The 12,560-nt window shown below is 39.5% G+C and overlaps 1 protein-coding gene across 1 annotated transcript in view; it reads left to right on the plus strand.

The window, feature by feature from the left end:
• LOC144976593 (uncharacterized) overlaps positions 1-10,982 on the plus strand; it is a 46,903-nt gene extending 35,921 nt beyond the window's left edge. The window contains exon 3 of the mRNA XM_078920887.1: positions 10,888-10,982. Within this exon, the coding sequence (XP_078777013.1) occupies positions 10,888-10,982 (95 nt within the window). The remainder of the gene's footprint in view (positions 1-10,887) is intronic.
• Positions 10,983-12,560: the final 1,578 nt, after the last annotated feature.

Consider the following 12,560-nt stretch of genomic DNA (forward strand, 5'->3'; position numbering starts at 1 on the left):
AAACAAACAAAAAACAAAAGACAAAAAAAAACAAACAAACCCAACAACAACAAAAAAAACACACACACACAAAACAAAGGCAACAGACAAAGAACAAATCTAAAAATTAATTAGAAAAACAACTACAAAAATTTCAAACAGAAAAAAAAAAAGCTAACAAAGGCGGCAAAACCAAAACCAAAACCAAAACCAAAACAAAAGAAATATTTTCAAAAAATATAGAGAATACAAAACTGAGTTTTATTCATTAAAAAAACAAAAAAACATAAAATTTATAATTAGCCACGTGTCGATGTAACTTGCCAGCCAGTCCCACCAATCTCCACGTGAATGGCAAAAAAAAAAAAAAAAACCCAACAAAAAAAAAAACAAAAAAAAACAAACAACAAAACAAAACAAAACAAAACTAAAATACTTACTCTATTTAAAACACCCACGTTCTAATCCCGTGTGTTTCTATTGTGTAATAATATACGACAGCAGATACCGATATAGAATTTAAAAAAAAAAAAAAAAAAAAATAAATAAATAAATTAAACTTGAGCTTTTATATAAACCTGAGCTTATATGTGACCCTCCGTCTCAAAACGGTATTATGTCGGGATGATCCAGACCCCAAGAAGTTAATTTAGAGATAGAATGATGAGAAATTGGAGCTTAGAAGTTTTTGCAATGCAAGAAATAGTCTTTATACTCCAGAATAACATACAGAAATTAAAACCAAGTTGGATATTTGTGGCAATGAATTCAATTTCCCTTACCGAGTGGATCCCGACATAATACCGCTTTGATACGGTGGGTCACATATATAGAGCAACATCCACTAAACGTGCTCAAAGAGCTTTACAAAGAATCCCTGACCAAAGGCAACACGTAACATAATGCGGCTATGCTGTCTTGTGATCACGTTCTAATCCCATGTGTTTCTATTGTGTAATAATATACGACAGCAGATACCGATATAGAATTCTAAAAAAAAAAAAAAATAATCATGACTTGAGCTTTTATATAAACCTGAGCTTATATGTGACCCATCGTCTCAAAACGGTATTATGTCAGAACGAACCAGATGCTTAAAAGCTGAAGTAAATGTTAAACTGGTCAAAAATATAAATTGTTGGCATTAGCATCCTAAAATATGGTTGTCATTCTCCTCAATAAATCATATAAACTCAACACAAGTCTGATATATCTGGCTATGAATTCAATTTTCAACATCTTAACCAACCCGACTTAATACCGTTTTGAGGCGAAGGATCACATATATGGAGCAACATCCGCTAAACTTGCTCAAAGAGCTTTACTAGGAAACCCTGACCAACAGCAAGGCGTAACATAATGTGCGGATATGCGGTCTTGTGGTATGACACTCGCTTTCGGAGCGGAAGGTCCTGGGTTCGAACCTCGCTTGGTGTATAGTCCTTGGAAAAGACTCTTTACTCACATTCTCTCACCGTACTCGGTTGTAAAATTAATGAGTACCTAGCTGGCCGTTAACAGCGTTGTCTCTGTCCGAAAAAAAAATTTGTAATATCGTCTAACAGGCGTCATGTCTCGTCCTACGTGTTAACTGTTGCTGCTGGCCAGGGACCACTTGTAAAGCGCTTTAAGCACGTATAGTGGATATTGCGCTGTATAAATGCTCTACTTTTGTTTAATCATTTTCATCCAATATTCTCTTTTCGGAGTACAATCCATCCCGATAATATAGTACCGATTTGAGAAGGTGGGTCACAGATGTCGCAAGGTGCCATCCATCCAATGGATTTAAAAAAAAAAGATTAATGAACTTTTGTATAGCGCAATATCCACTAAACGTGCTCAAAACAATTTAAAGGGGGTCCCTGGCCAAAAGCAACAGTTAATATGTAGCACGGACATGACCCCCCCCCCCTGTTAGGCGATATTATATTTTTTTTATTTGGGACAGGACTATTAACGGCCAGGTACCCCTTATTTTACACCTGAGTACGGTGAGAGAATGTGAGTAAAGATCCTTTTCCGAGGACTCAACTATGCGCCGAGCGAGGCTCAAACCCAGGACCTTCCGATCCGAAAGCGAGTGTCATACCACAAGATCACATAGCCGCACAATTTATTATTATGATGATGATGATACACAAAGACCAATCTGGCTTATCATTGTTCCCAGAATGAAAACTACAAAAAACAAAGACAAAACAGGCGTCGGGGTTAATGATCTATAGAAAGATTAAAAGATGGGAGAGGGGGGAGGGCAGAATGAATGGGTGGGAGAGAGAGAGAGAGAGAGAGAGAGAGAGAGAGAGAGAGAGAGAGAGAGAGAGAGAGAGAGAGGAAGAGAGATAGGGATAGAAAGATAGATATACAGACATATAGATAGATAGATACTAGATAGATAGACAGATGGATAGATGGATAGATTGATTGATAGATGGATAGTTAGATGGATGGATAGATAGATAGATAGATAGATAGATAGATAGATAGATAGATAGATAGATAGATAGATAAATAGATTAGTAGAGAGAAGGGATGGGGCTATTTCCCTGATTACTTCCTTGAGCAACATGCTGAGGTTTTTGACCGCTAACATCCTTTCAGATAAATTACTCCACACTCGGACAATAGACGGCTATGTGCGGCTATGTGGTCTAGTGGTATGACACTCGCTTTCGGATCGGAAGGTCCTGGGTTCGAGCCTCGCTCGGCGCATAGTTGAGTCCTTGGAGAAGGCTCTTTACTCACATTCTCTCACCGTACTCAGGTGTAAAATGAGTACCTGGCCGTTAACGGCGTTGTCTCTGTCCCAAAAAATTTGTAATATCGCCTGACAGGCGTCATGTCTCGTCCTACATGTTATGTGTTGCTGTTGGCCAGGGACCCCTTGTAAAGCGCTTTGAGCACGTTTAGTGGATATTGCTCTATATAAAAGCTCAATTTCTTTTTAAAAGACATTTTCATCTTTTTGACCAGAGTACTTTTAACTCTATTTATCCTTGGTGAGGATTTTTGACCTCCCACAGTGGGCAGGGGAGGTCACAATGCTTTTTCCTCTTTCTCCTATATCTGTTTTTCAACTGAATTTCTATAGATAGTTCGAAGATGACGTCACTCATGTCTTTGTTATTGTTTTTTGCCATCCGTGTTTATGAGTAATGCTCACTTAACTGTATTAAACCGACTATAAACGTTCATGGATACACACAGATTTGTGTGTTGGTCCGTTATACTTCCGGATGGCAATGTTATGGGCTTCTTAGCCAAGCGCATGCTATCTATCTATCTATCTATCTATCTATCTATCTATCTATCTATCTATCTATCTATCTATATCTATTATCTATATATATATATATATATATATATATATATATATATATATATATGTTTGTTTTGGAACGAAATTATTGGCTGGAGTCCTTGGCTGGGAGGGGGTTATCGATTTTGGAGATGACAGATATTTCTGGTATGAAAAGCTCTAGCCAGCGTGAAGAATAAAAAGTACCCATTTTCTTTGTTTAGAACCAGGCTGTTCGCCGTTGCTTGGCGACGTGACATCAGACTAGTGAATCCAATTGCCACAATTATCTTGTTACTCGGGGGTCCGATAGCTCAGTTGGTAGAGCACTCGCTCCAACCGCAAAGGGACCAATATCGATCCAGGTTGCAGTCGAGATTTTTTTCTGACCCCCTTGTCCACGAGCAGTGATTGGGTAGCTGGGTCTGTTTGATCTGGTGGAAAGTACTTTGCGATAGACTAGCGTACTCTCTGAAGGATAGTAAGCAATTGCTATTGTCTGTGTCACGCTAAAGAAACCGGAATAAACTCCGGCGCCATAGGCCGACTGGCTCTGAAGGATCTTTCTCTCTATCTCTATATTTATCTCTCGCTCTCTCTTACTCTCTCTCTATCTCTATCTCTCGCTCTCTCTTACTCTCTCTCTCTATCTCTCTCTATCTCTATCTCTCGCTCTCTCTTACTCTCTTACTCTCTCTATCTCTGTCTCTCGCTCTCTCTTACTCTCTCTATCTCTCTCTATCTCTATCTCTCGCTCTCTCTTACCTTCTCTCTATCTCTCTCTCTATCTCTATCTCTCGCTCTCTCTTTCTCTCTCTATCTCTCTCTCTATCTCTATCTCTCGCTCTCTCTTACTCTCTCTCTATCTCTATCTCTATCTCTCTCTATCTCTCTCTCTATCTCTTTCTCTCTCTCGCTCTCGCTCTCTCTATCGCTCTCTCTATCTCTCGCTCTCTCTCTCTATCTTACTCTCTCTCTATCTCTCGCTCTCTCTCTATCTTACTCTCTCTCTCTCGCTCTCACTTTCTCTCTATCTCTCGCTCTCGCTCTCTCTATCTCTCGCTCTCTCTATCTCTCGCTCTCTCTCTCTCTTACTCTCTCTCTCTCTTACTCTCTCTCTCTTACTCTCTCTCTCTCTTACTCTCTCTCTCTCTCCCTCTCCCATCGCCTCGACCCATGTGACCCATCGCCTCAAAACGGTATTATGTCGGAAAGAATCATATGCTCAAAAGCCGAATTAAACGTTAAATTGGTCAAAAATATAAATTGTAGGCATTAGCACCCTAAAATATGGTATCCATTCTCCTCAATAAAACATACAAAACTCAACACAAGTCTGATATTTCTGGTTATAAATTATATTTTCACCATCTTAACCAACCCGACTTAATACCGTTTTGAGGCGAATGGTCACATTTTGTTTACTCTTTCAAACAAAATAGTCAAGATGCTATGCTTATGTCTTATCGAAATTCATGTTATACACGCATACTCTGATTGCAAAGTGGTTAATAGGGTGGCCTTCGTAAAGTTATAGCCTGACCTGATCTACGTTTATAGCCCGTGGTTTATGGCATGTGCGTGTGTGTGTGTGTGTGTGTGTGTGTGTATTTTCTTTGTGTGTGTGTGTGTTTTCTTTGTGTGTGTGTGTGTGTGTGTGTCTGTGCGTTCGTGCGTGCGAGAAGGATGACCTTATGCAAAGGATGAATACAATTATTGGAATCTATAAGGAATGAGATTAGCGGAAGAGTAGCGTCCCTTGATTGGACGTCACCCATCGTCTGTGACGTCACCGGCGGAAAAGTTATTAGAGAGAGAACGTCATGTTGGTTGTGCGCATGCGTCTCTCGTCCAATCTCTAATAACTTTTCCGCCGGTGACGTCACAGACTATGATGGGTGACGTCCAATCAAGGGACGCTACTCTTCCGCTAATCTCATTCCCTATTGATTTTCCTAGTACATCAAACCCTTCCCTACCCATTTCGCGACTCCATCACTGATACTGAAGAAAGCTTTTGTTATTTGTGACCCTCCGTCTCAAAACGGTATTATGTCGGGATGATTCAGACCCCAAGAAGTGAATTTAGAGATAGAATGATGAGAAATTGGAGCTTAGAAGTTTTTGCAATGCAAGAAATAGTCTTTATACTCCAGCATAACGTACAGAAATTAAACCCAAGTTGAATATTTGTGGCTATGAATTCAATTTCCCTTACCGAGTGGATCCCGACATAATACCGCTTTGATACGGTGGGTCACATTTAGGGATGACACTTGATAAAATTGTGTCTACTAACTCTTTCAAACAAACAGTCAAAATGGCATGTTTCTGTCTGATCGTAATTCATGCTATACACACATACTCAGATTGCTAAGTGCTTTAATGGGCTGTCGTCGTCTACGATTTCTCAGTCTATGATTTAGTAGGACTGACCGCTAGTCATTCTGAACTGTGCGGCTTTGTGGTCTTGTGGTATGACGCTTGCCTTCGGATCGAAATGTCCAGGGTTCGAGTCCCGTTCTTAACAACGCATAGTTGAGTCTTAAGAAGAGAGAGGCTCTTTACTCACCGATTCTCATCAGACTTTGGTGTAAAGTGAATACCTGGCCGTTAACAACGTTGTCTCTATCGGAGAAAAATTGTATTATCGCCTAACAGGCATCGTGTTCCGTTCTATATGTGACCCACCGTATCAAAGCGGTATTATGTCGGGATCCACTCGGTAAGGGAAATTGAATTCATAGCCACAAATATCCAACTTGGGTTTAATTTCTGTACGTTCTGGTGGAGTATAAAGACTATTTCTTGCATTGCAAAAACTTCTAAGCTCCAATTTCTCATCATTCTATCTCTAAATTAACTTCTTGGGGTCTGGATCATCCCGACATAATACCGTTTTGAGACGGAGGGTCACATATCTTTCGTGCTGCTGTTGGTCAGGGGGCCTTTGTAAAGTGCACGTTTGAGCACGTTTAATGGATATGGCGATATATAAAAGCTCAACATTTTTTACATGTCGTCATCTACGTTATGCCAGCCTATGATTTAGAGGGAATGGCCAATTGAATTCAATAGTCTGATGTCACGCCGCCCGGCAAAGGCGGCCATCTTGGTTCTAAACAAAGAAAATCATTACTTTTTATTCTTCATGCTGTCTAGAACTTTTCATATGCCTTGTGATCAGAATGTGTAAAAGTCAAAACATGATAAAATTTATGGTTTTTTTTTCCCCTCTGGATACGCTTTTATGCTCGCCGGGGAAATATTTCATACGGGCGTCCGCCGTTGTTCGGATAGTTTAGAGCCAGTGTTACTAAGTTACCACGTCTTTAGGAAGGAAGTGACGTTACGACTGTTGAAGAGTATTCCGTGCAATTATTTTCTTCACCTGGATCATTCATTCTGAGCTGCGCGGCTTTCTGGTCTTGTGGTATGACGCTTGCCTTCGGATCGAAAGGTCCAGTGTTCGAGTCCCGCTCTGAATGGCGCATAGTTGAGTCTTTGGAAGAGGCTCTTTACTCACAGTTTCTCAGCAGACTTGAGGTGTAAAATGAATACCTGGTCGTTAACAGCGTTGCCTCTGTCGAAAATATTTTTAAATATCTTCTAACATCATCCTCCGGGTTCCTGATAGCTCAGTTGGTAGAGCACACGTATAACAATCATAGGGATTGAGATCAATCCCAGGTGCAGTCGCGAATTTTTCTGACCCTTCTGTCCACCCAACAGTGATTGGGTAGCTAGGTCTGTTAGATCGGGTGGAATGTTCTTTGCGCTAGACTAGCGTCCTATCCTAAGGATAGCTAGCACTTTCTTTTTTCCGTTTCACGCTTTAGAACTCGGCTCTGAATGATTGCTGACATTATCACTCACTCACTCAATCCTCTCCGGGCTTGCTGGTACTTGAGGCGATGCAAGGGATCTCCACCTGGTCCTGTCAGCAGCTATTCTTGGGGGCTATCTCGAGGGACAGACAGATCTCTCTGTTTTATGTCCCTCTCTACGGTACGTCTCCAAGTCTCCTTGGGGTCGCCTCGCTTCCTCTTTCCTTGGGGTGTCCATCGCAGAGTCTTTCATCATCCTCCATGTTAAGTGTTGCTATGGATGGGGATCTCTTGGATGTAAAACACTAAACGTGGATATTGCGTTATATAAATGATCAATGCTCATGTGAGAATAATATTGATGGGCGAGTCGTATAATATGTGACTCATCGTCTCTAAACGGTATTATGTCGGGATGACTTGGGTGCAAAAAATTGAATTAATTGACAAAAACATGAAACTTGGGGTTTGTTTTGATTTGTTATGTTACAGATTAAATTGATAGTAAATTCAAAAGTCACTTTTCCGGGTCCAATTCATTCCGACATAATACCTTTTCGAGACGAAGGGTCACATATGTAATTATATTAATATCTCAACGTTTAGGTTGTGGGTAGAAATATGGTTCTCGTCATCCCTTCTTGAGCAGCGAATTCTTCTTCTTCTTCTTCTTCTTCCTCTTCTTCTTCTTCTTCTTCTTCTTCTTCTTCTTCTTCTTCTTCTTCTTCTTCTTCTTCTTCTTCTTCTTCTTCTTCTTCTTCTTCTTCTTCTTCTTCTTCTTCTTCTTCTTTCAGCTTATCCCGCATTTTGCAGGGTTGCCATAATGAATGCCGCATCTCGGTCATAGCAATCTAGAGATAGCACATAATAGCATTGATCTCTGTTCATAGCATCATCTTCCTCCCGGCCCAGTTCTTTCATATCGTCCTTTATCCTATCTAACCATCTTGTCTTTGGGCGTCCCTTTTTACCTCTTTCCCGCTAAATGAATATCCAATACTTCCCTCGTGCCCCCTCACTCTCTCGTCTCTTAACAATTTCTTGAGTATCGAATTAACGGTCCTTAATTAACACGTCCGCTGGCGGTTGGTGGAAATTGATGGTATGTGGTAAAAGAAGATACTCACCAACACTGACCGTTTAAACAATAGGAACCAATGGAATCACTTGTTTCCCTGAGCTCTACTAACGACAACTCACTAAACGCTGAGCAAACTTTAAAAAATGACGTCAAAAGATAAGTTCTAGTGGGTTCTAGTGTCAGGCTATAAATTAAAAATGGCTACGATCAGACACGGTCATTCGGCTTTCAAGTCAATATAGCTAGTATGCGCTTGGTTAAGAAGCTCACAACATTGCCATCTGGAAGTTTAACGGACCATCACACAGAACTCTGTGTAACCATGGACTTTTATAGTCTGGTTAATACAGTTTAGTGAAAATTACTCATAAACGTGGATGGCAAAAAAAAGCAATAACAAAGACCCGAGTGACGTCATCTCCTTTCTATCTATAGTCCTGAGATCTGACCAAAATGATATAACAATAAAGGACCAACAAATGAGAGGCATCGACCTCACAGATTCTATACGATGGATCTACTTTACCTCTTGGGCAAAACTGTGTTTTAGATTGTCAAACTAAAGCCGAATCGAGCCCTTCGTGTAAAATACCGTATAGATAGTGTGCGCTTGGCTAAGAAGCTCATAACATTGCCATCCGGAAGTATAACCGACCAACACACAAAACTGTGTGTATCCATGAACGTTTATAGTCGGGTTATTACAGTTTAGTGAGCATTACTCATAAACGCGGATGGCAAAAAACAATAACAAAGACCTGAGTGACGTCATCTTCGAACTATCTATATTTTGACTTTATAAGCCCATACTGTGCGTGAATATCCATTGTTGTAATGGACAAACGTTTGCGGTGGTTTGAGAATAATTCCATTACAACTGTGAGTCCATAACTATTTGGGTTATCGGACCTGAAAATAGGCAGGTGTTGATCATATCGACACATTTGTGACCCCTCGTCTCAAAACGGTATTATGTAGAGAATGGACCAGATGCTAAAAAGTCAAATTATAGTTAAACTAGTCAAAAATATGAAACGTTGGTATTTAGCACAATAAAATATGATATTCCTGCTCCTCTATAAAGCACATAAATTCAACTTAAGCATGATATTTCTGGCTACAAATTCCATTTTCAGCATCTTAATCATCCCGACTTAATACCGCTTTGAGATGGTGGGTCACATTTCAGGGGAAAATACCATAATCACGTTATTACCAATCTGGACATAGTTATAGAATAGATTAACCCTGATTCTTTAGTTCAATCTTTTCTGCTGGAGATTTGGTAATCCCTGTTGACGTCAGACATCATGTTAGATGGATTATCTATATTCCTTCATGACATGCCTAGGCGGCGGGATCTGGTTGGGGTTCTCAACCTCCCATAGTGGGCAAGGAGGTATTTGCTGTATCTTCTATCCCCCTGTATCTGTTTTCCAATTGCTTTCTGTTTTTGTCTTGGAATGAGATTACTAAGTCTTGTCCTGACCCTAGCCGGAGTCCTTTGCTGGGAGGGAAACAGTTGAATGTATAATTATAGTTTTGGGAGATGATATTTTTATTTGTTTCCTTGTAAATCATCTCTGTTATGTACAGTTATTATTTTGTTTTTAACACATGACTTGTAAACATTTGAGTGTATTCTTCCTAGTGGGACCTTCTGCTGGGGTCTGGGTGAAACATTTAGGTAATCTCAAAGTACATTGATAGCGAGCTCTTGGAATCTACATCTGTTCCCTATTTGTACCATTTCCTCTTTGCCTTACTTTTTTCCTCAAGTCCTTTTTTTTTTTTGGATATCTAGAATGTTTTTACTATCCAAATTTCTTTCTTTTTACTATCGCTGATATGACCTAAATGTATTAGAAGCACCGTAAAACCCTTAAAAACAAACAAACAAACAATCAAATATCCGACGGGATCTTATGGTGCCGTTGCAAAAAGGCGTATTTTTTCTCTCTCTCGAACTGATAAGTCCATACAAAGATGGATAAAATAAATCTTATGTTATTAATGACTTCCTTGCTCGGCGATTAACTCACTCAACCCTAACACCGACTATATCCGTAGTTTATCCTGGTTACTTTTACCCTATTCCTGTTTATTACAATTTTCTGATACAAATTATAGGCGTAGTATCAAAGATAATGTTTTTTTGTTTTTACATGATAATGGTAGTTAAATAAATTTATCTATGTACTTGCTCATTTTTTAATACAATTTTTTCCAATTTTGAAAAGTAGCAAAAATCTCTAGGATTGAGTGATTTAACCCTTTCCTTACCACCCACAGGAAAATCGTCACATTTGTTACGATGTAACTAACAATTTTCTTATTCAAATGTCTTTTGTACATCATAAAATTTAAAGAAATTGAACAGTATGTTGTACATCATGTTTTGCGAAAGAAATTATATAACGCAAGAACTTTTACTGCTATTGTGTTTGAGTGATAAAAATATATTTTTGTGTTAGTTGGGTGTGAAGTTTTGGGGAAAATCCTCAAAATGGCTGGTAAGGAGAGGGTTAATCTGCAATAAACCAAATATGAGGGCAACTTGAAAATTGCATTTGTCAAAAGAGAGAATTTATCTATCTATTCAAAAAGAAAGAAATGATCTTTCTCTAATGTAAACGATGTTCCCATCATATTAACATTTCTTGCCTTATATTCTATATACATATGCAATATGAATTCAGACTCTTCCACCGTCCACGATGCTGCTATGTGGTCATACGATGTGCCCTCAGATCGTAAGGTCCAGGAGTTGATTGCCGCTCTGAGTGGCGCATAGTTCATTCCTTGGAAAAGGCTCTTTAATCACATTCTGTTATCGAATTGACAACATAACCGTTAACAGCGTTGTCTCTGTCGAAAAAAAAAAGTACTTTCGCCTTACAAGCGTCATGTCTCGTCCTACATGTTCAAGTGTTGCTGTTGGTCAGGACACCTTGTAAAGCGCTTTGAGCACGTTTAATGGATACTGCTGAGGATAAATTCTCTTGTTAGGACTTGTATTTTGTCGAAGCGATAGGTTGTTGAAAAATGAGTTTATACCTGGAAATACGAGCCAATTTATAATATGTTCATCTAGGGAATGAAATTAGCGGAAGAGTAGCGTCCCTTGATTGGACATCACCTTACAGAGAGAACGTCAATTTGGTTTTGCGCATGCTTCTCTCTCGTCCTCGCGGAAGCATGTGCACAACCAACATGACGTTCTCTCTCTAATAACTTTTCCGCCGGTGACGTCACAGACTATGGGTGACGTCCAATCAAGGGACGCTACTCTTCCGCTAATCTCATTCCCTATTGTATTTTTCAAAAAAAAGATCACAATTTCTGAAAGAGAAACAAACTAATATTATATAAATGCTCATCCTTTTTTAAAATAATTATAAATCACTTTTGGCTATCTCAGTCACCCCGACATAACGGATTGAGGAGACGGGTCAGATCAAAGCACCAGCCACATTCAACTATCTTTCATTCCAATGCATCATTATTCATCGTACCTGACGTTCACATATTTACAGGTCTGCCAAAGCACCAGACACATTCAACTATCTTTCATTCCAATGCATCATTATTCATCGTACACGACGTTCACATATTTACAGGTCTGCCAAAGCACCAGCCACATTCAACTATCTTTCATTCCAATGCATCATTATTCATCGTACCCGACGTTCATATATTTACAGGTCTGCCAAAGCACCAGCCACATTCAACTATCTTTCATTCCGATGAATCATACAACGTGCCCGACGTTCATATACTTGAAGGTCTGACAAAGCGACTCAATTAATCATGGACATGTCTAGTTGTAAAAGACAATAATCGTTTACGTTGGCTGGGTGGGGATCCTGACCTCCCATAGTGGACAGGGAGGTACATTCTATGTCTTCTGTCCCCCTATGTCCGTTTTCCAACATGCTTTCTGTCTTTGTCTTGGAATGAAATTACTTGGTTTTGTCCTGGCCCTGACCGGATACCTTGGCTGGGAGGGAAACAGTCAAATGTATAGTTAGTTTTGGGAGATGATATTTTTTTCCTTGTAAATCATCTCTCTGTTATGCACTCTATTATGTTTTATTTATGAATTATATATGATTTGTAAACATTTGAGTGTATTCCTCTTAGTGGGGACCTGTGTTTGTGTCTGGATGAGACTTTTAGGTGATCTCAATTTAAGTACACTGATAGTGTGCTCTTGGAATCTACATCTGTTCCCTTTTGAACCAATTCCCCTTTGTCTTACCTTTTCTTGGATGCTTTAATTGTAATTCTAGAACTATTTACTATCCCATTTTCAACTTTTTACTGGCGCTGATATGACCTTAATGTGTTGCAAGCGCCGTAAAACCCTCAA

Source organism: Berghia stephanieae, chromosome 7 (genome assembly GCF_034508935.2).
Source record: "Berghia stephanieae isolate SIO BIC M18660-M18661 chromosome 7, UCSD_Bste_1.3, whole genome shotgun sequence".
In the NCBI taxonomy this organism is placed as follows: domain Eukaryota; kingdom Metazoa; phylum Mollusca; class Gastropoda; order Nudibranchia; family Aeolidiidae; genus Berghia; species Berghia stephanieae.